The 21196-nt window shown below is 42.1% G+C and overlaps 3 protein-coding genes across 3 annotated transcripts; 1 reads left to right on the plus strand and 2 right to left on the minus strand.

The window, feature by feature from the left end:
- Positions 1–3036: 3036 nt before the first annotated feature.
- LOC119649004 (endocuticle structural protein SgAbd-6-like) lies at positions 3037–3846 on the plus strand. The gene is made up of 3 exons (XM_038050947.1): positions 3037–3197; positions 3265–3392; positions 3556–3846. Exons 1-3 carry the CDS (start codon positions 3189–3191, stop codon positions 3740–3742), a joined length of 324 nt encoding a protein of 107 aa, XP_037906875.1. The 5' UTR covers positions 3037–3188; the 3' UTR covers positions 3743–3846.
- Positions 3847–9757: 5911 nt separating this feature from the next.
- On the minus strand, positions 9758–10301 carry LOC119650137 (endocuticle structural protein SgAbd-6-like). The gene is made up of 2 exons (XM_038052669.1): positions 10085–10301; positions 9758–10011 (listed from the first exon to the last, which is right to left on the minus strand). Exons 1-2 carry the CDS (start codon positions 10210–10212, stop codon positions 9822–9824), a joined length of 318 nt encoding a protein of 105 aa, XP_037908597.1. The 5' UTR covers positions 10213–10301; the 3' UTR covers positions 9758–9821.
- An 8054-nt stretch (positions 10302–18355) lies between these two features.
- Positions 18356–18867, minus strand: LOC119650136 (endocuticle structural protein SgAbd-6-like). Its single transcript, XM_038052668.1, has 2 exons — positions 18661–18867; positions 18356–18598 (listed from the first exon to the last, which is right to left on the minus strand). Exons 1-2 carry the CDS (start codon positions 18789–18791, stop codon positions 18409–18411), a joined length of 321 nt encoding a protein of 106 aa, XP_037908596.1. The 5' UTR covers positions 18792–18867; the 3' UTR covers positions 18356–18408.
- Between the last annotated feature and the right edge of the window lie 2329 nt (positions 18868–21196).

Consider the following 21196-nt stretch of genomic DNA (forward strand, 5'->3'; position numbering starts at 1 on the left):
CCAGCGAATGTCAATATTTCGGTTTCCTTCCATCCTGGCATATTGGCGACTACAGTCCCTGCTCAAATCAAGAAGTTTTCTGGTCCTGGTATCTGATGCTGCTTTCTTGAATCGTGGGTCTGCCTGTGCGGTGGCTGTTTCGGCTGGGACACAAGTCTCACGTTTTTCCTTGGATGTCAGTTCGGTTTTCGCGGCTGAACTTTTTGTCGTGCTTTAGGCCATCCAGGTGGCTTCCAGGATGGGTGAGAAGAAGGTTACTATCATTACAGACTCTCCACACTTGTAAATTAGTCAAACAACCTATGCCATCGCATCACCTAGTGGGTGAAATATATGTCCTTGCTTTTGATCCCCTTTTTAAGCCTTTAAAATTTCTATCGTGCCCGCCGCACGCGGGACACCCATTAAATGAACTCGCCCATGTAGAGGCCCATAAGGCACTAGGCTCTTGTCCCACCAGCTTGGTAGAACCTTCAACAAATATTTCTGAGTAGAGATTCTTGCATGATTGAAGACCTTTTATATTTCTCACATTATATACATATAGTTTCAGTTTCTTCGCAGTAGTTAGTAGAGTCGCGGAGAAGTACCTGATCCACACGATGGTAGATACCTTTAAATTATCGAGTAGTGTCTATATGTTCGTGCGTCAGGTTGCTAACGACTTTCTGGTCTGGGCTGGGGGCCTTTCGAGTGAGTATTTGCTCGGGAAATATTTTCATCAGTATGACCAGTCGAATGTTCTTTACCGCGTTAGCTATACTTGCATTACCATACCTAACGCGGGTCTTTTGGCTAATATCTTCACTGCTGAGCTCCGCGGGGTTTCCCACTTCTTGGGCTTAGGTTTGGCTTTTTTGAGAGTATTCCTTTACTGTGAGTTGATCTACGTTCCTCGCGGCTTTCTTGACCCCGATGCTTAAGCGCCTCTTCTGGTTTCAGGCTTTCCTTCAGATAGTGCAGGAAACATCTAGCACCTGCGTCACTGAACCCTGTTGCCTTCCTGATATGCTCACGTCAGACGCACCCTTGTTCGTCCCTGCTTTTTGAGCGGAGAACATTGTTGGTTGCGATCTTCACAGTAGGGCAGTGTTGACAGTGACTTCACTTCGTGACTTATTAACTTCTCCCTTTTTGGGCATAGCCACCAGGCTCTCAGCGTTGCGTTTATGTGCGGTACGGAGTCGCGCTTGTTTCCTGTTGGATTTTTTTTAAATTTCTTATAACAGGTGCACTCATTAGAATACCCCGAGTGCCATAGTCTCCCATAGTGCGGTAAGGTCAAGCTTAATCACTGAGGCGACTAACTATCAGTGAGCCTCCATTCAAATACAGTCAGCTACCCCAGTCTGCAGGGTTCGCATAACACCCTTGATTAGGGCGGGTGTTTTTCCACTGCTCAGTCTTGTACGGGGTGTAGCTATTACCATCCACTAATGGTCTTGGTAGACGAGAGTTTGGCTCCCGGAGAGCTACATATAAACCCCAGAAAGAGGTAGGTTGGCTCCCAGAAGACTGTATTCCGCGGCAGTTTATCTTGCAGTCTTCTTAGCACTTGATGCTACTTTGAAAACAGCTTAGTCGCCTTTGTTGCCCCCGACCATTCGGCGCTTTTAGCTACTAGCTAGCAGTGAAAAACAACTGAATGTATAATAACGATCACAACCCAGCACTGAGAAACATTGAAAAGATACATACTAGACTAATTTTGAGTTTGAGATATCACCAACTCAATCGGAGATAATTTGCCTATGCACTCGTAGATCCTATATAAGGTAGCCAAAAAATATGACCGAAAATGAGTTTAACTTAGGTGCCTGACTTACTTTGTAGGGCATAGATGAGGTAGCGTCTTGGATTACGCCCGATAATTCCTGAGCCGACGGTGTGTCGCTCCATATGAGTCACATCCACATTAAGTTTATGAATAATCGGTCCAACCACACCGGTAATCGTTTTCGCCCACACTCCTCCATAGGTCAGAGGTGAGACAGTGTCTGAAGAGTATGGGTATGCGACGGAAGCGTCAGCAATTTTTGGATTAAAAATTGGATACTTGCCTAAAAATGGGTGGTCTAGGCACTAAAAGGTTGGTAGGTACTCCTTGAACCAACTCAATTTGACGACGCTTTAACTAGAAGAAGAAATTGGCTTTGGGGGTGTGTATCCTCTCTTCGATCACGACTGGTTTTCAAATGTTTATCTTTTTCGTCACTGTTTAAGTTTAATATAAACCGCAATGAAATACTACCCATGCGGGTCTCACCTATGTCCATTTATGGGTTCAAATTAAAACTTGAATATTTCGCAAGTTCCTGTAATAGTTCGTCGTTGAGCTTATGATTTTGAGGTCTTCCAACCGTGCCTATATTAAAGAGCCTTAGTTAAAACCAATTAAATGAGTGATAAATGAAATTACCCGTAGTCAACGGGGAGAATTTGCTGCCATTCAATAGCATAAAAACTGTGTTTGTATCTGATATAAGTCACGTCTGAATCTTACAATTTCATCAACTTAATGTTTCCTTGTAAGTTTTGCGGTTGCAGGTGTGTCAGTTTTAGATGCTAGTTTCTTACTTGCTCGTGTGTCATGTGGATTGTAGTTTGGATAAAAGAAAAACCATAAAAGTATGTGCATTCTATATTTCCTGGTGCTTGCAGTTACTCAGCTCCACCCACATCTAAAATAATGAAGATATTTATTTTTTTCTTGTCAGATTACAAGATGTAAAATATGTAATACGTTCTAGCCATTACCACTGAGCCTGGTCAGGTTGGCCGGCAGTACGGCATTGAGGGTAATGTGCGATTTTCGAGGCAGCCAAAGACGCGACAATATGTGTGACATGGAATAAAGTTTTTGAATGATGCACCGGCATTGACGATAGACCATTACTGCACATCTTTTGCATTACTAATGGATATGGATATGCGTTTGAGACATCTTTGAACAACATCTTGTGATGTCTTGCAAGTACATTAATGTACCTGAAGTCACTATCCGGCTAGTGGGGTTAAATGTCTTTAAGGTATTGCAAATTGCATTCGTCGGATCGCAACCCATATAAAAGAAGATGCACAATTATCTGAATCGCAACAACCGCAAGTGCACTTAAAACAAACTGTAAGCCACAAGTGCGCGTTCTCCAGTGAGCAAGTTTTTAGATTTTTGCTAATCGAGTGCCATCATGAAGTCGGTAAGGACCCATAGCAACCACTTTAAGGAGGAAAATTTCAGTTTCGATTGTTTTCAATTTACTGCAGATCGTAGCATTAGCAGCTTTCTTAGGTATTTTGATTGTGGCCAATGCTAAGCCACTCGATGACCCAAAGAACGCTCAAATTATTAGCTATGAAAGTGATAACATTGGAATCGATGGATATAGATTCGCGTGAGTAGTTCATTTTCTTAAACCTTCTCCAAATAGATTCCTCGTGAAACCGCCAAAAATTACAACGAAATTCTTAATCGAAATTTTGGACCAAAACAAGTCATATCTGATATCAGTGCTTCAGTTTCAAAAAGTTTAGTAATTTCTTCCTTAATTTATTTAGATTCGAGACCAGTGACGGTGTCAAAAGAACTGAGGAGGCAACGTTGAAGAATGCAGGAACTGAGAACGAAGCAATTGCAATCAGAGGTACCATTAGCTGGGTCGGGGCTGACGGAGAAACTTACACGATAAACTTTATCGCGGATGAAAATGGTTTCCAGCCGGAAGGAGCACATTTACCAAAATAGAGACGATGTTGAAAATGCGACTATGATTCCTACCTGTTTATCATTTTTATGTGTTTATTGAATTGTTTATAAATATTTTAATATAAGGGAATAACTGCCAGTAAGTTGTTCATTTCATTTGCAATCTTTGGAGATTAATTTTTAGGAGACCTGATTCAAAGTGGTTAAATCAATGGTTACAGAAATAGTAATGTTGCTGACAATCGAACTAGACTCTTGATCCTCTGTGATTACTAGGTTTCGTGCTTCGTTGTTTGGTATAGGAGGGAATGTTTTGCCATTGTCTTCATTCAGTCCTTGATTGTTGCCTGAACAATAAATTCTAAGTCATCCATTCAGCAGCCCTTTTGTGTGTTCTGCATTTCATGATAGTTTACTTGACCATTAAGCTTTCTATGTACCGCTTTCATCTAGAAATGCGGAAATTTTTGCTGTTTTGGAATATCTGCTTCACAAATGTTATTCATGGTTGGACTAGGTAGTGTTTGTGAAATTAGATGTCTAATCCTGCTCCCTTTTAATTTTATAAATTTAGGTTTCCTAAGAGGAGGTCTTTGATTTCCGGAGGGGGTCTTTGGGTTTTGAGCCGGTAATTTTGGGCAGCCACCTGCCGGAATGGAATAGTTGGTGTAGTGGTGAACAGGGATTTCCACTAACGTATAAATAGTTCAGAAGTTACCTATAGGTTTAAAAACAATGGAGAGCGGATTTGTCAGTGAAAAATTACATTAGGGAGATGGTGCCTTGGACCAAGGAAGCTTCTGTAGCATAAACGATGACAAAACTCAAGAAATAGTGGAAGGAATAAAAAAGAAGAGAAAAAGTGATGAGCACTATCTAAGGCGTTATCAAGGACAATATCAGGCCATTGATTTTGGATTTCAGCGGGTAATTCTGCGTTTCAATTAGTGTTTTTGGTTATTGACATTGAAGTTAGATTGCTATGCGGCGTAAAATTTCAGTTTCATAGGGTCCACTCCCTTGACGGATAAGACATCCGCTTAGAATTGTCGCTTAATATTTTATGTTTCCCCGGGAAGCCTGAGTCCAACATCGGTCTGTATAAATTATTCTATCCTTTATCTGTTATTAGGTTGGTTTGGGCGGTGTTCAATAATATCTTACTTAAATATCAATTGGCGTCGTCCACGAGGAATGCGACAGAGAAAAGCCCCTGTCGAAGTCCATTGGGGATCTTGAATACTGCTGATCATTAGACTCTGCTTTGATCTGGCGGTGTGCATTGGCCATGATCAGCCTAGTTAGTCTAGTCAATTTTTCGCGGGATGTAGTCGACATAACCAATTAAAGCATCTTGTCGCCGAAGTACCGATCCTTGGTGTACGCAGGAGGAGCTGTGAACCTACACGCATTCAGGGAAAAACGGATGAAGGCCCTGAAGATTTAACATGAATACCTGCCGTGTAGGTGTAATCCCATGTTTGTCTTCGCACATTGATTGATTTGGAGACCATACCATTGGAGAATACCGCGACTCCGTTGTACAGCAGAAGTCTATGCTTGAATCTACAAGGAGCTCTGCCAGCAAACCTCAATGAAACTTCCACAAGGGTGCAAACCGCGAATAACTGAGTCGAGAACATATTCCCGTTCTCAGAAGGCTATCCCGGTCCTCATGGTACCAGATAACCTCTAGTAAGGCTTCGTGCCAAGACCTACTTCAAGTGAGTTTATTGAAGATTCGGGTTTGATGGTCCTCCGAACTCCCAACGGGTTGACTGGAATCAGCCACCACAATGAAACTTTTCCTCCAGTCAACTATCGCTCTGTCTATAACCCAACACAAAAGAACTCACAAGATAACACTAACACAAACCTCACGAAAATGATGGCTGTGCATTAGCGCAACGAAGCGTGTTATTACTCCATCTATTGCCTAAAATCAAAGATGTCGTTCACTACTTGGATGCCCATGTTGTACGTTGGAGAGATACGAAGGACATGGAACCAGTGATCTGAATGTGCTCCACATAGAACACAACATTGATTGGAAGCAATGTTCCGCGAAAAAAAGAAACTTATTCAGGCTATCATTCCTTTAGATTTACAAAGATTCCAAAGACGGGCAATAAAAGCTCACAGTTCGGAAGTCATACTGCATGCCCGGCATCAGTTGGGATGTTTTTATCCCTAGTCAATAGATCTTAATTCTCTCCAGGACCTTGCAAAGGGCCCGAGGATTACTCCTATTCTTCTCTGACGACTTCAGGGGCATAATAACTCTGGACATCTTCCAGAATGCAGGGAAATATCCCTCCCGTACGCGATATACTGTTCCAGGTTGTTGGTGGGTGGACAGCACATGCTTATGAAGCACTTTCGTCTGACATACACGCTCCACTCATTAGTGAGACTCTCAACACAGACGCGTATTGTTCATTATTTTGTCAACGGCCGCCTGTCTGTATGCCTGCAGGCAAACTACTGGCGCAGCCATTGATTGCCCAGAGTTCTTCCAACATCGCGACGCGAATTCTATGATTGCTTCAGGAATTCGCCACACTTGCAACAGCCAGCCCCCAGCTGGTTGGAACCGCCCTGCGCCTTTCTACATACAAATAATCCAACCGATCTCTCGCAATGGAAAACTTGGCTAGCTGTATTCTCAGGGGAAGGGTCAATGACCAATTTTTGTCCCCTGAAATTTATAGACCTTAAGGTTGTTCACATCCGGGTAAACCCTTTTGATTGCTTCCTCCACCTCTTCCGTATTAGTGAGACAATTCATATCCCTTATTCCAAGGGTGCACATCCCTTCTAGGCTGGAGACCATTGCTTTCATACCAGAGCGTACTCTTTTTGTCGGTCTTCGATCTAAGCTCAACAACGGTTTGAGTTCGCCGGATAGATTTATCATCTACTCCAGCGTCTTCTGGTTTGGCGTTGTTGAAGAATTTCTCGGAGAGCTTTCGTGGAAGACCTCCCTTCGTTCGGCTTGATGTCCATGGTTTGCCCCTTCGCTTTTTTTTGACGCCGATGTTACCGACGTAGTCGACTTCGACTTCGCTATAGTGGAGCCATTGACGGTGCTATTCGACTTACGTTGTTGTTGCTGAGTTTTCTCCTTTTTCGACGCTGCTTGGTCTGTTTGGGTACCATCGCGTGGATTTTTTCTTGCTGCGTCCTTATCAGCAGATCCACGCTGTTTTCCCCTTGATTCTTTTTGTCGATTGTTTTCCCCCTCTCTAGCAAGCTGAGAGCAGTGCATTTTGTGCACCTTGGGGTTGCACTATGTGCGTTTTCCTCTGTTTTCCTTTGGCTGTCTTCCACGAGTTTCGCTGGTGTCGAATGAGGTTCAGTAGTTCTTCTATCTCCGTTATGCCCTTTTTAGCATCCATGGAAATGTTTCGCTGTACGTTGATAGCAGCTTCAATTTTCGGTAGGGAATCCCCGCACTTATTGAGTAGGGTTTCCTCCTCTACCCTTGTCTTTTGGATGAGCTCCATCCTCTACGGTGAGACGTTTTGCGTTTCCGCCTGGTTGGGGAGTTCGTCACTTTTTTTCACGATAAAGGGATGTCACGCAGTTCGGAATTTGAAATGTTTTCTCGTGGTCCCTTTTACGAACTTGAATTCGAAGGCGTCTTCTTAACCTCTATGGTGCCACTCCTTTTTCACTTCTAGCTGCTTTTACCGTTAGGACAGTGGGTCTTTCGACTTTTTCGTAACTTCCCGCTTCTTGCAGAGGGATTTAAAGTGAAATCTACCATTTTATTGCCAGAATAGGTGAGCGTGACGTATTGTTGCTTGTTCTAAAAATTTCGGCTATTGCCGGTTGTGCTGTTGTTGGTGTTGTTATTTTAGTTTGAATCTCAGCTGCAAGCGGATATCTTCGCTAGAAAGTGTCGTTGTCTTAAATGATCTCTGTGATTTGTGAGCAGGGACGTCGCGCGCCTCGTTATGGCACAGCCACAACCGGCCGGTCACTCCACAAATCACGTATCCTTCTCTCTTGTTGAAAATCATTCAGGGTTTATTCACCCAGAGAAAGGGGCATTGACACATTTCAGAGATCTCTGAATGTGAGAGCAAACCCTGGAGTGACCACGGACGAGGTGTAGAAAATCTGCAGTAGAATAGGTGATAATAAAACTCCGGACCTGGACCGCATACCGAACAGAACTCTGAAGTTCGCCGTAAAACCCAGACCAGATATGTTTGTTGAATTGTTCGAGGTCTGCATGTCCGGTATTGGTACTCAACAGTACCAACCTAAGCTTGGTAAACCTCCAGACGATCCATCTTCCTATAAGAAAATGTTGGAGCGGGTAATTTACAATAGGTTACTCCCAATTGTCGAAGGCCAAGGAGGCCATTGATGCCATCAAAATGGTTACTAACTTCACGGAAGTGGCTTTACCGACAAATATTGCGTGGTAGCGACCCCGGACGTGAGGAATGCATTTAATTCGGAATTAGAACCTTCTACAAAAGTGCCTGGTGACGATTGGTGGGACAATGATGTACTGAACCTCCTGGTTCTAGAAGAGTCCACAGTGGTGAGTTATGCTGATGATATAGCAGTGGTTGCAGACGCGAAGCATCTAGAGGATGCTGGTTTATACTCTTAGGAAACAACAGTACTGTTAACGCCTGGTTAAAGGGCGTTGGACTGGCATTTGCGGAGGAAAAAATGGAGCGGTCCTCATCACAAAGCGCCGGAAGCGAAATTATGCCCGAATTAGAATCGACAATGAAATCATCATTTCCAAACCGACCATCAAATACTTGGGAGTGATGATAGATACGAAGTTAAGTTTTAAACAACACGTGCGATATGCTTGTGGCAAGGGATCCATGGCGAATATGGCTCTAATAAAGATAATGCCGAAAGTGGGAGGGCCACGGTATACTTGTAGGCTACTTATTGCCAAGGCGGTGAGCTCGATGGTGCGTTATGTCACCCCTATTTGGAGAAAGGCATTTCGCATATTATGTAATGCTCATTAACTAGGATCTAGAGCATATATTCTTTCATTGTCCGAGATTCAGGGAGGAGAGGTGATACCTAGAGGAAACTTTAGGTGTAGCACTCATACCAAAAAATGTGGTGAGGAGAAAGCTAACAGCGCAGAAGGAGTGCAGAAGGCAAACTGCGAAAAGTGCAAGAGGTGAGGGAGGCGATTAGAAGATAGGAAAAATAGCTAAAGTAAGCTAATTCCGCACCGTGAGGTAATAGCTTATGATGGTTCCAGGGGATAGGGAGGAGACGGGGGTGGTTTTAGTGGGTAAAAATACCACACTCTGGCGTGTCCAGGTCAGAGTCTTCTGAAAATTTCCACCTCATTAGCTGTGCCAAGGATATTATCGGGACAGAGGCGTTTCCACGAGATGTCATTCTTGTGTAAGGTAATAGAATACCACAGCTGTCGGCTTATGTGCAACCTATTCCAATCGTTTGACATATCATAAATCAATGCCATGCCGGGTCGCCGTGGTTACCGCCGCCCACGATAGTTTACCAGAAGGTTGACTAGTGGTTATCCAGGGCTACCAACAGGGAGATGTGAGTCGACTTGGTTCCCAAATAACAAGGATCGTTGCCATCAAGCAACTTTGCCCTGTCTGTCCGATCCTGTTTGGCCGAATGAGCACAACGGATAAAGTTTCGCAGAAGCCAATGGTCCGACCAATGGATAAAGGGTATTCACTAGAAATGATGGTATCATCTCGATCAGGAAACTGGAAAAATACTGGAGGAACTCAGTTAAGGCCGAACAGTACTAACAAGAGGCAATAAGCATTGGCAGCGTAATGAAGATGAAGACTGGCAAGGAGACTGAAAGTAAGTACTATGAACAAGATTGGTGAGAAGATACTTGAGTATGAAGATGAAAGTATGGGCAATGATAATCAAAGAGGAACTCCTGACAACAGTAGTATTCCTGAGATGATACTCGGGCAAAGGAGCAGTTACCATTAGAAATTACCACTATAATCACTATGGTTTGACGCTTAATCCATAAATACCTAGAATTCGCTAAATCACTTCAAATTCAATAAAACATTTTTATTAGGATAAAACAGTCTAGATTATAAGGATAAAGGAAGGGAGGGACTTAGGCACGTGGGAGATGAGCACCTTCTGGTTGGAAACCATTTTCGTCAGCAATGAAGTTGAGGGAGTATTGTTGACCGTCAGCGGCGATCCAGCTGATTGATCCACGGACAGCGATGGCTTCGTGGTCAGTTCCAAGGTTCTTTACTTCAGCGGCCTCTTGGCGGGCAGTTCCGTCGCTGGTTTCGAAACTGTAGGAAAAATCCTTGGTTATCTATCCACTTGTAAAGGAGTCCACAGGTAGTTGGTAGGTAGAATACTTACGCGAATTTGTATCCATCAGTTCCGATATTGTCGCTTTCGTAGCGGGTGATTTGAGCAGCACGTGGATCGTCAATTGGAACAGCAACGGCTACAGCCAAAAGGGCGGCGAAGGCAACGATGAATTTCATGTTGATGGTTTTAATTTACTGAAGTATTCCTTGGAGCTGGTAATCCAGATGTCTTCTCAAGAGAAGCTGTTGAACTGATGATTGGCTACTCAGTCGAAAATGCTTATATAGTGAATCGAAACTCCAATAAGCCCATTGATGTCTTCGTTTCTTTTCAAAATAATTTAAATATTCAAATTATAAATTTTATTTTGGAGCTATTCCAACTTATTTGAAATTTCCAAATACTGTCCCTGAATGTGCATTGTTACCAATATTTTGTGACACGCTTGTGAGTGTTTTTGCGAAAATTTACAAAATTTTGATTGGATTTTTTGAAATAATTAACACTAAGACGCCTCCTTCTGTGGTTTTAAAATTAAACAAAACTTACATCTATAGAAAGATGGCACGGCAATGGCTGAAAATGGCCGAAGGTATGATTTCACTGCGGTCAAAGGCATTATTGAGAAACAACGAATAAATTATAATTATAGGTTTATGTTAAAAATGGCTAAAGTTAAATATTCAAATTGATTTCCATTGACGACAATCTTTGGTAGTTTTTAGGCAAATCAGATTCCATGTGGTTTGGAGTGGAGTCGGTGGTCTCCATTCATGCAGTTCTCATGAAAGCCAAAAGTTCTGAGTTTTAAAATTCATTGATTCATTCCAGTTGATGTAGTTAAAATGCAAAACGAACATCAATAAACGAAAGATACTTTAGATATTCAACAAATTTCATTGCACAAATCTAAATATTTATTGTGTGATTCAAATGCAGCTATGGCTGGCTGGTTGGTAACCTAAGGACGCGATGGCGACCTCCGATTATTTATTTGACGCATCTTGCCCAGTTTTGGCTAAGCATATGCATTACATGTGTTTTGATGATATCAGCATCACCACATTTACATACGATGAATGGCACGAGACATTTAACATGCTTGACCGAAATTTGACCCCCGATTACCATTGCAGATTTGAGCCAGGTGTTACTTTTATGCTTTTGGGATATCTAAATATCTTTTTATGTCATTTCCGTGTTCAGAATTTATGCCAAAAAATATTACTTAATTGGTTTTTCATGGCGACGGTGATGAGATGATCCCATAATTCATGGGCTCGGAAGGTGTCAATGCAAAATGCAACATTTTATTTGCACGACCGCGCTTGTGGCCCACGGTGGTGATGGTAAGTCAATATTTTGCGAAGTACTCATCATGCAAGTGGTAATGGGAAATTATGTTTGATTTCGCTACTAATCGTTTGCTTTTACCTCTGAGGTGTGAAGATTCATGTCTTTATGAATGGCTGTGTTGTCTTCAAGCTTATATTTCAAAACAGCGGCTAACATTAGTGAGCCGATTTTTGTTAATTCGCCTAAAGCTATTCAATTTCTGTTTGATAGATATTCGATTTATCTGCGTAATGATCAGTGGAAAAAGATAAATTTCCAAATGCCTCTTGAAAATTGCTAAAGCTTTGATTATCGGCAGGTTCTGGCCAAATGTGTTGAAAACTTATTAGATGTCTTCAGCTTGTGTGAATGTGGGTATCTTAGATATTTGAGCATATTCATGAACAGCCTGTAATGTGCATTTTTGAAGGTTTTTGCATTCTGTAATGGTAAAAATGTTGCAAATAATTTGCAGATACCGTTCGGTTATCTTACGAGGGACTTTTGGGATGATATAAGCGTTATGTATGAACAGCCACTCGGTGCTGAGGAAAATGAGGAACGAGATCTGGTATAGGTCAAATTTTCAATACTATCCTTGAAGGTGATGCATCGATTATGGAGGGAAAGGAAATGTTTTTTTCTCCCATTTCGGTGAAAAATCGTGGCGGTCTTTCCCTCGAAATTGTAGACAGCTATGGCGCCACAAGTTGGTTTTTTTATATCTTCATAGTAAAGTTTGAATTTTCAATCCCATTGCCAGAGGAAGTGAGGATGAGGGATATGATGGGGAAAGAGGAAGGTGGTTTCTTAAAAAAATGAGCCGATCACTCCTGCTTCAAACAATTATAAAAACTCTTGGCGGTCATCCTCTTAAAAAGTTATGGCGCTCCTAAAAAGAGGTATTTTCATAATTAACGTTAAGTTTGATTTGCTTACCCCACTCGCGAACCGGGGAATGATAAGAAAAGTGCGACCCTCCCACTTTAACGCCGCTAAAGGATTGCGGGGATGTGAGATTTACTTACTTTCGCTCTATTCTCCTTCGCACCCCTTATTCTTTCGGGGGTGGGGTTCGAAATTTATCCCTATAGTTATGACGCAAAAGTATTCCTAGTATCTGAAATAATCAAAACTTGTTTTCTCTATTCGCTCGTGTTATTCACTGGTCTTGCAAATACCAATATTTCAGAAATCACCCTTCATCAGTGCTAACAAGTCTCCTAGTATGAGGCGTCATAGTTTTTAATGGGGTAGGGTGAACGCCGATTCCCTAACGGGCCTAGGGACGGGGATTTTCGTCTTCCTCTTGTCAACCCTTTTATCCCCTCTCCCTCCGGCGGTAGAGTTGAAGATTCAAACTTTACAATGAGAAAATCAACAAAATCATATTTTAAGATAAAACTTTTTAAGGGGGTGACCGCGACGAACATTTGAAACAAGTCGGAATACCGGAAACTCGCGCTTCGGTTAAAAAGGTTTTGTGTTCATCTTATGTAAGAAACTTCAAAGCACATTTTTCTCTCCGTATCAGATACAAATCCAACAAAATCCTTCATATTTTTCCAAACTACAAGACATACGTACATATTACAGCCACAGATTTTGTCCTCACACTAAACAAACAAACTGCCTATTTCCGAATACTGTACATATATATGCGCGTATATAAATTGATCGTATCCATATTTCCGATTTATTTCGTGCGCAAAAGCATACATATGTGCATATATAGTGCGCATATTAAAAACGGCGCATACTTCATTAGCACGTCTTAGGTGTGCTTGGAGAAATTAATATTCATATACAAATGACTAAAAAACTAAAACAAAATAATTCTTTACGAACCCATTCATATGAAATTACTTTGTTGTGGTATTGAGGAATTGATGTGCGATGATGACGTCATACATGTTGTAAAATGCACGAAATTCTCAAAAAATGGCAAAGTTTCACCTCCTATAACTTTGTTAATAATGATTTGATTTTCTTCAAAATTTACCAAATTGTGCACTATGTTATCCCTTACATCCGTGCTTTGTACTTCTGGGGTGGACATAAGGGGGGTTTCCGGGTAAATTTTTAAAATGTGGAAATATACTATTATTAACTTTATTTGTGCAGACATTGCAAGCGGATGTATTTTGAGGCCTAGATTTGGTAGAGGTGCATCACTGCGACTTTTTTCAAATTTTTAGGTTGGATAGGTTCTGAGATCCAGACCTCACCTATATATCAAATATGGAACCAGTTTCAAAATGTACTAATTGAGCCCTTTCATTTGACACCCCACATGGGCACATTTTTTTAAAAAAAATTGACCACCCTCCATTCCATAAACTTAACAGAAAATGGCGTCACTGGCTATATCTAAAGGGACAATCGGTACATCGGTTTCCGAATAAATCGGGTGTGACGGACAGACAGACAGACGGATAGACGGTTTTGTTTCACACAAAACCTTAAAAAGAGGACCTCCTTGATTCCCCTATAAACAGTCTGGTTGGAAATTCAATCATTACCTGAGATCGAGATTCACAGCATGAAACACAAGGTACTAAGGTAGTAGCGAAACACCATACTAAGGTAATAAAAGTGAGGACTACCAAAGACGGTGCCTATACAAAATTATCATCCTACGTATGCGAGCACTTCGGCCAAATACTGAATGACATCTGCGTAAATTTAGCTTTTCGCAGTTTTCAATAAAGCTTACTTCACGGAACACTGAAGAGTACCAGCCTCAACTACACCTTCATCTCCGTAGAAATCATTGAGGATTATGGAAAAAATTGCTCAATTCACCATGGATACTTCGGTTTCTAGCCTATCAGAATTTGCAGATAATAGAGGGTATTTTAGGAATACTCAACTTATGGATGACGGCCAATGAGTAGAAAAGGTTCCAGGGCGAAACGTGGATTGGTACCCGCAATGAAGCATAAAATCTGGGAAACGCTTGCTGAACCAACACCAACAGCTTTACTAAGAAACCCTATCTCCACTTCCTGTGGTGATCACTGTTAGTTCTTTCTTAATGAAAAACTGCGGACGGAGAAGAAAGAAGACGAGTCTCCCGAGCCTGAAAATGGAACAAATGGTACCAACTCTTTAAATTAGAGGTTGGGTAGAGCTGACAAACCTACGCAGAAAACCGGAGTAACGAAGTCACGGAAGGAGCCTTAGACAGGATGGAACCCGGCAACGAAAACGGTATAACGATTTGCGCATTTCCTCATGGAACATGCGCTCTCTGTACAGACCGAATGCTACTCAGAAGGCAGCCAATGCTCTGCCCCAATATAAAGCTGTTGAAATAGCATTGCAGCGGTCTTTTTGAAGAAGAGCCATTACACCATACACAACTCAGCGTGCATTTAGAAAAAAAAAATTAAAATCGTATGTGCAGGCCCAGTTTCTGATCGGAAACCGATTGTCCAGTCAGTGGACACGTTTATGGAATCGAAAACTACCAGGATTCCAAAGGACATCGACTGTTTGGTATGCATTATCGAGACCGGGCATTATTGGACCCTGTTTTTTTTTAAAGAAAACGACAAGGCAAGTACAGTTACCTCTGATCGTTATATCCAGGTGATTGAAGAATTTTTCCATCCCAAACTTGCGAACTCTTGGTCGCGTTCGAGAGAAGAATCCTCCGAAGAATTTTTGGCCCCCTACATGAGGATGGAGGATTCCTTAGCCTATATAACGACGAAATCTATGAGCGATAAAATCCGGCTCAATAGGTTACGATGGACGGGTCACTTAATCCGTAAGGATGAGGATAATCCCACCAGAAAAGTCTAGAAGGGCAACATCTATGATAGAAAAACAAGACGAGGCAGACCCTGCCTGAGATGGAGCGATGGTCTAGGCCAGGACGCCAGGCAGCTTTTAGGCATTTTGAATTGGTGTGCTTCCAAGAAAGCATGCTTGCTTGTTTATTTGCCAGTTTGTTCGGGAATATGAGTCGGACAATTTGGTGTGGTTCCCATCCTTGGCAACACCTAACTACTTAATACGCAGACATTTCTTAAAAATAGTAATTCAACGGGTTGCTAGAAGGAAGAGGAAGAAAGTAATCCTTAAAGTAAAGAAGTATTTTTTCCCTGTGTTTCCACTTATGGGGCCAACTAAAGGAGGGATTCCTGCCTATCAAAGAGAGAAACAAAAATTAAAGAAGATCAGAAACGCTAACTGGCGGCGCATTAAATCCAAGTTTTCCCGAAGTCAATTTACCTAAAGTAACCGGATTTCAGTTTGCCAGTACACTAAAGCAATTCAGGAAATTTGCTACAGACTTGTGCCAAAGAAACTCTCAATCACCGCAACTTTGTCTCTCTCCTGAGAGACTTCTTTTAATATATACGCTGCAAAGAATCTACAGATATTCCCCGCAATATTTCTTCCTGAAGGGCGATATCCACGACATAGATTCTTTTATCCGTGATAGGATCGTCATTCTCCATAACCGTCTGACCAATAAAGAACTCAATTAAAATACACTCATGGAACTCCGAAAAGCCACCCCGCGATTTGGCAAAGCTGTCAGTCGCGATGGCATCCTACTCCAAAATATTTCCTTCCTGAAAAAGTAAGGCCCATCATTACACACTCTACATTGATCACCAAAGCTTCAAAGTGGAAGTCAATGCAGTAATCATCTTCCATAAATCCACACCATTATATTCCCGAACAATCAGACGATCCGATCTGTTCCAGCATCCACTTCCCCTAGCTAGGCTCATTGACTCTAACCCATTAATTAACTCCGTCGACTTCAAAACAGTCACAAGGTCTATTAAGTACAGTAAAAGCAAAAAAATCGACCGGACCTGGCAAAATCCCAACACTTATCCTCAATAAATCCTCCGCAATTCACAGTCCCAAATCTTTAATCATTGTTAGCTAAACGCGCACTTCTGCGCAGATCATTCTTATTTCCCAGAAAATGAAAACCCTCTCTTTACTGATAGACACAGGTCTGTCTCTATTCCCTCAACCGCCACCAAAATCTTCGAGCTACTAAATCAAACGATAAGCTACCAATCTGAATAATTCTATCCTAGATTCTGTTGAACACGCCCTCTTAAGTCTGAAAACCGATATCTTACAGAGAGACAGAGCGACACATGATGGCGTAAAACGTCACGTGGCATACCGAAGTAAAATCTCGGAGGATTTCGAGGTCCAAAGCGGAGTCCGCAAGGGTTGCATTTTGTTATCGAAATTGTTTCTTCTTGTTATCGGTGACGTTCTTCACGCTGCCTGTCTGCCGGGGGACGTAGATGTGTTCAATGAGCTATTACATATTTCTTCAAACATCTCGATTCCACTGATGACATCTGTCTGATCTCTCATCAAGTCATGGACCTTGTTCAAATAGCTCTGGATCTGGAAAGAGAGGTAAGTAGAGTTCGACTGCCAATTGACCTCAGCAAAAGTAAGGCTGCCAGTCTGGCGGGTAACCGCACTCTTCCTATCTGCATTAATAGGAAGAGCATTAAAATGGATTCTGGATTCTGTCGACGGAGGCTTCGAACTGAATGTTCCCCGACGCATTAACAGCGCTAGATCCGCTTTCGCTGCTTTGTCTAAAATCTTTAAAAGCAGTTATCTGCTGGGCCTGGGCCCATACCCGATGTGACTGGAAAGCAGATGTGGCAGCAGATAGGTCATACATTAAGGAGGAGCGACAATTGCTGACCACACCATGCGGTGGAATCTGTTCTCCCAAGATGTTCGATAAGTGGGACGCTTCAAGGATACGGGCAGGCGCTCCGGAAAGTCCTGAGGGAAGCTGCGTCGGCAATTTCAACTAACCTTGTTTTGGCAAAAGGGGCTCTACTGTGAGCTTGCCTCTCAAAACCGTAGCTATTTCACTAGAAACAAACAAACGAAATTTGTTGAAGGCGCAACCTTAATTTCGATGGAAGATATCAGTGTAGGCTCAGGCTACGCACGTATTCAGCCAGAGTTTGCAGTGGATGAGCTGAAACCTTCACCGCACAGGCGTCAAAAACCTGTTGCCATCTGTTTCTGTGCCAGTAATCGCATTCAAGTAAAAGAGGCTTTCGATTAAAAACGGGCCTTCGGGTAAGCCGCTTCCAGGCAAATCGCTTTATGTTCGGGTAAATTACTGCCTTTGATAGGTAGGGCGCGACTCAACCGAGCTCTGAAGATCAAATTTATTAACAATCAAAAAATATGGCAGGGTTAAAGATCCTAGAATAAGAATGTAAGATCAGCTAAACAAATTTGTATAGACAACTAACGGTTTCATACAGGCCAAAGACGCTGCCTCTGCTTCTTCCCTAGGCGCAGTGTAATCATAGTGGTTACTGGGTGTTATTTGCTCCCTTGCCTGGGTAAGAATTATACTGATGTTTAAAACCACCTAGTTATTTCAGGCCTAAGCCGGCCGAAGCTAATCTACATTTTTTTTAGGACGAAAAAGAACGGTGTAGTGGTGAATTTATGTAAAAATTAGAATGGATTCTTAATTTTTGAACTTCCACGATATTACAGCTGTATCGGAAGTCATCATTAATTTTCCCTGCTTTTCGGTAATTACAATCCCGATTCAACAGCTGCACCTCGAGCTAGAAGTGGATCTTCCCTTTCCCTATTTAATCTAGTTGGAGTACCTACCCTTGATACAATCAGATAGGCAATCAGGATCCGAGCCACACATTTTTTTATGGCTTCCTTTCTTGTTATTAATACCCATTATGGGGTGGGCAAAGCTTCAAGTCCTTCTACCTTTGCTTGCCTTGTGAATGTGGTATTCCCTCGAAAAAAATGCATCCGGTAAAGAAGATTTTTAGAATCTCTATCGAAAATATACCAGAATTTGTTGATGATATTTTGAAAAAAATTCCACAAAATTTTTCATATTAATAAACGGGTTACTGCCTTAAGTCTTTCGTTTTTAGACCAAATCTGAATATTTTACTTTTGCATCATTTTAGAAAAACGGAATCTTTAAATAAATATAGTTTTATTTATAACAAATATAACACAATTATCAACATTTAAGCGTGTGGCAAGTGAGCACCTTCTGGTTGGAAACCATTTTCATCGGCAACATAGTTGAGTGCATATTGTTGTCCATCAGCTCCAATCCATTTCACTGAGCCACGTACAGCAAGGGCAGGGTTTTCGGCACCAATATTCTTCAGCTGAGCTTGCTCTTGGCGGGATGTTCCGTCGCTTGTTTCAAATCTAAAAATGAAAGAAAGTTTTTTATTATAATCCTTTTAAAGGCGCGATTTTTCGAAACTTACGCGAAATTATATCCATCGATACCGATATTATCACTGTCATATCGCACGATCTGAGCGTTCTTGCTGTCATCAACTGGGGCAGCAGAAGCAAAGTAGAAAACAGCGAACAGAACAACCAAAGTGAATTTCATTGTGGTAGATAATGGAGCTTTTGGATAGCTAATGCTGGTTTGAGATGAATGGCGTTGACTGATTGCAATCTCATATTGCCAGGCACTTTTATATCCCAGAAGAAGACATTCGGCCTAGGTATTGATTCCAATGACCATGACAACACACACTCTATTTACCATGCCCAAAATCTACCACATCAGTTCATCTTTGCATTACATCAAGTGGAATTGCACAATTGAAATGATCAAAATGACTTTGTTGAATAAATAAATCCCGCCCGTATTAGCACAAGTGTTTGATGATCAGTTACTAAACGTTTGCATTTTTCATTTCACCGGGCATAATTCAAATTGGCATCGTAGAACGTAACACCTCTGTAAAAGGTGTATCCACATGTACCTTGCAGTTCCCACTCATAATATTTCAGATTATTCAGGTATCAGTGCTGTTACTGAGTCAGCAATATTCGTTGGTATTCAGAGCACTTGGCTTCACACCTGGCACGCAATGCGCAGAGGTAGATGTTAATTGTGTTAATTTTTCGTGAACAGGTAGGGCGGATTTTGTCGGAAGTTTATGAGTATAAAAGGTAAATGGATAAAATTCAAAGTTGATGTTTCTTGAAATTCATCGGTGACGACGGAAGTTATTCAAGTCGGTACTTTGTCTCTACAGGACTTTTGGATATAAAGCTGGGGTTCACATTCAACGGCCATGTAACAGACGGGACAAGGATAAAACCATCGGACATTGCAGTGTAGATAAGGACGCATGAATGTCTCCAAGGGGAAGTTAAGGATAAAATACGTCTCCGAGAAAGCCTAAGAAAACACTTATTGCCAATATCTCGGTGTGTATTGATACTATGGAGCTGCAAATCATCTGCCACCTCCTGAACATTTCCTCCAACCCTTGCTTTATTTATGTTCTAATAAATGGTGAACATATAAGTAAGTAGATTTCGTAAATAACGAGAAGATCTATCGACAAATCTGCTTCTTCCAAAAGCATCTAGATTTGCACTTTTGTAGGCGCCATGTTTCCAATACCTTTGACATAACATTGATAAGTTTCACATACGGAACATGACCATTCGGACCCTATAATAACTAGCCAGGAGGAGAAAATGAGACAGCTCATGGAGGCCACATATATAAGTGATTAGAAACCCTCCCAGTCCTTCCGTCGTCTGCATTGTCTCGGCAGAAGGTAGTTAGGTATCAGTGGTGGCTCCGAAGAGCCCAATTAACGCTGTGGTGTGCTGTTTCGATACCACAAACTTCTAAGACAGAGAACAGGGAGGCAGAGTCCAATCGGCTCGGATCTTCAGAGCTTTAGGGTCGTTACATTCACGAAAGAAAGCAGTTCTCCCACACTGTAGCTAGAAATCTCTCTGAAGTCCCCAAAGAATGGTTTACCCAATGTCCGTAGCCTGACTCTTGCTAGAGATGGACAATCGCTGAGGAAGTTCCTGAGGGTTTCGCTTTCTTCTCCGCAGCTTCGGCAATGTGAATTGTAGAGTATGTCGAGCCTGGCGACATGGTCCCTTATGGCCAGTGCCCCGTGCAGACCGCTATAATCTTGAATGAATTTGTATGCGTCTGGCACAGAAGCTCTCGTGATCGAGCTATGTTATAAGCGGGCCAAATCCTCCTTGATTTGGCACAGCTGGTAAATTTTCGATATCTAAAGCTGGCCAATCCGTCAGCATGCTCATTCCACTCTATGTTTCTATGCCCGGAAACCCAAAAGAGGGTGACCTTGAGTGTGCTACCCAGACTGTTCAGCGCGTCTCTGTACTGCTCCTCAATCCGGAGGATGTCGTCGTTGAGTACAAGGACCTGATGGCGGCTTTGCTATCAGTCAGAATGGCTATGTCACGCTCGGGGCTCGGATCACGCTCCAGCCATCGACAGACTTCCTGTATCGCCAGTACTTCCGCTTGGAATACACTGGCGAAACCTGAGAAAACCCCCGCACCGACTCCACAAATCATCTTTGATCCATCGGAGAAGAATCCTGTGTCATAACCTTCCAACAAGCCGCCAGTTTTCCAATTTTCGCTCCACAGCAAAGTTTCTCGTGAAGCGCCTGTGGCATAGTCTGTGGGGAAATTCCCGAGGTACTTCATCTAGGGCGTTACTGTGGCCGTAGGACTTCGCTGCCCAGCATGCGGACTTACGTAGTATTTTTTTGGAATGTATTTTTTGCTCAAAGCCTGCCACTATACAATAGAGCCATACGTTATGATTGGACTCACCACAACGGTGTACATCCGCAGAACCATCCTCGACCGGAGATCACATTTCTTTGCAAAGGTTCTCTAGCCGGCATAGAAGGTTATACAGGCCTTTTTAACCCTCAGTTCTATGTTCAATCTCTAATTTAGCGTGTCACCGAACTAAGCATCATATAGTCACAA

Source organism: Hermetia illucens, chromosome 2 (genome assembly GCF_905115235.1).
Source record: "Hermetia illucens chromosome 2, iHerIll2.2.curated.20191125, whole genome shotgun sequence".
Classification (NCBI taxonomy): Eukaryota; Metazoa; Arthropoda; class Insecta; order Diptera; family Stratiomyidae; genus Hermetia; species Hermetia illucens.

Coding starts and splice junctions, on each gene's coding strand:
- LOC119649004 (XM_038050947.1), top strand. Junction 3,393..3,555: donor ATCGATGGATATAGATTCGC/GTGAGTAGTTCA, acceptor TAATTTATTTAG/ATTCGAGACCAGTGACGGTG.
- LOC119650137 (XM_038052669.1), bottom strand. CDS start 10,212: ATGAAATTCATCGTTGCCTTCGCCGCCCTTTTGGCTGTAGCCGTTGCT. Junction 10,012..10,084: donor ACTGATGGATACAAATTCGC/GTAAGTATTCTA, acceptor TTTTTCCTACAG/TTTCGAAACCAGCGACGGAA.
- LOC119650136 (XM_038052668.1), bottom strand. CDS start 18,791: ATGAAATTCACTTTGGTTGTTCTGTTCGCTGTTTTCTACTTTGCTTCT. Junction 18,599..18,660: donor ATCGATGGATATAATTTCGC/GTAAGTTTCGAA, acceptor TTTCATTTTTAG/ATTTGAAACAAGCGACGGAA.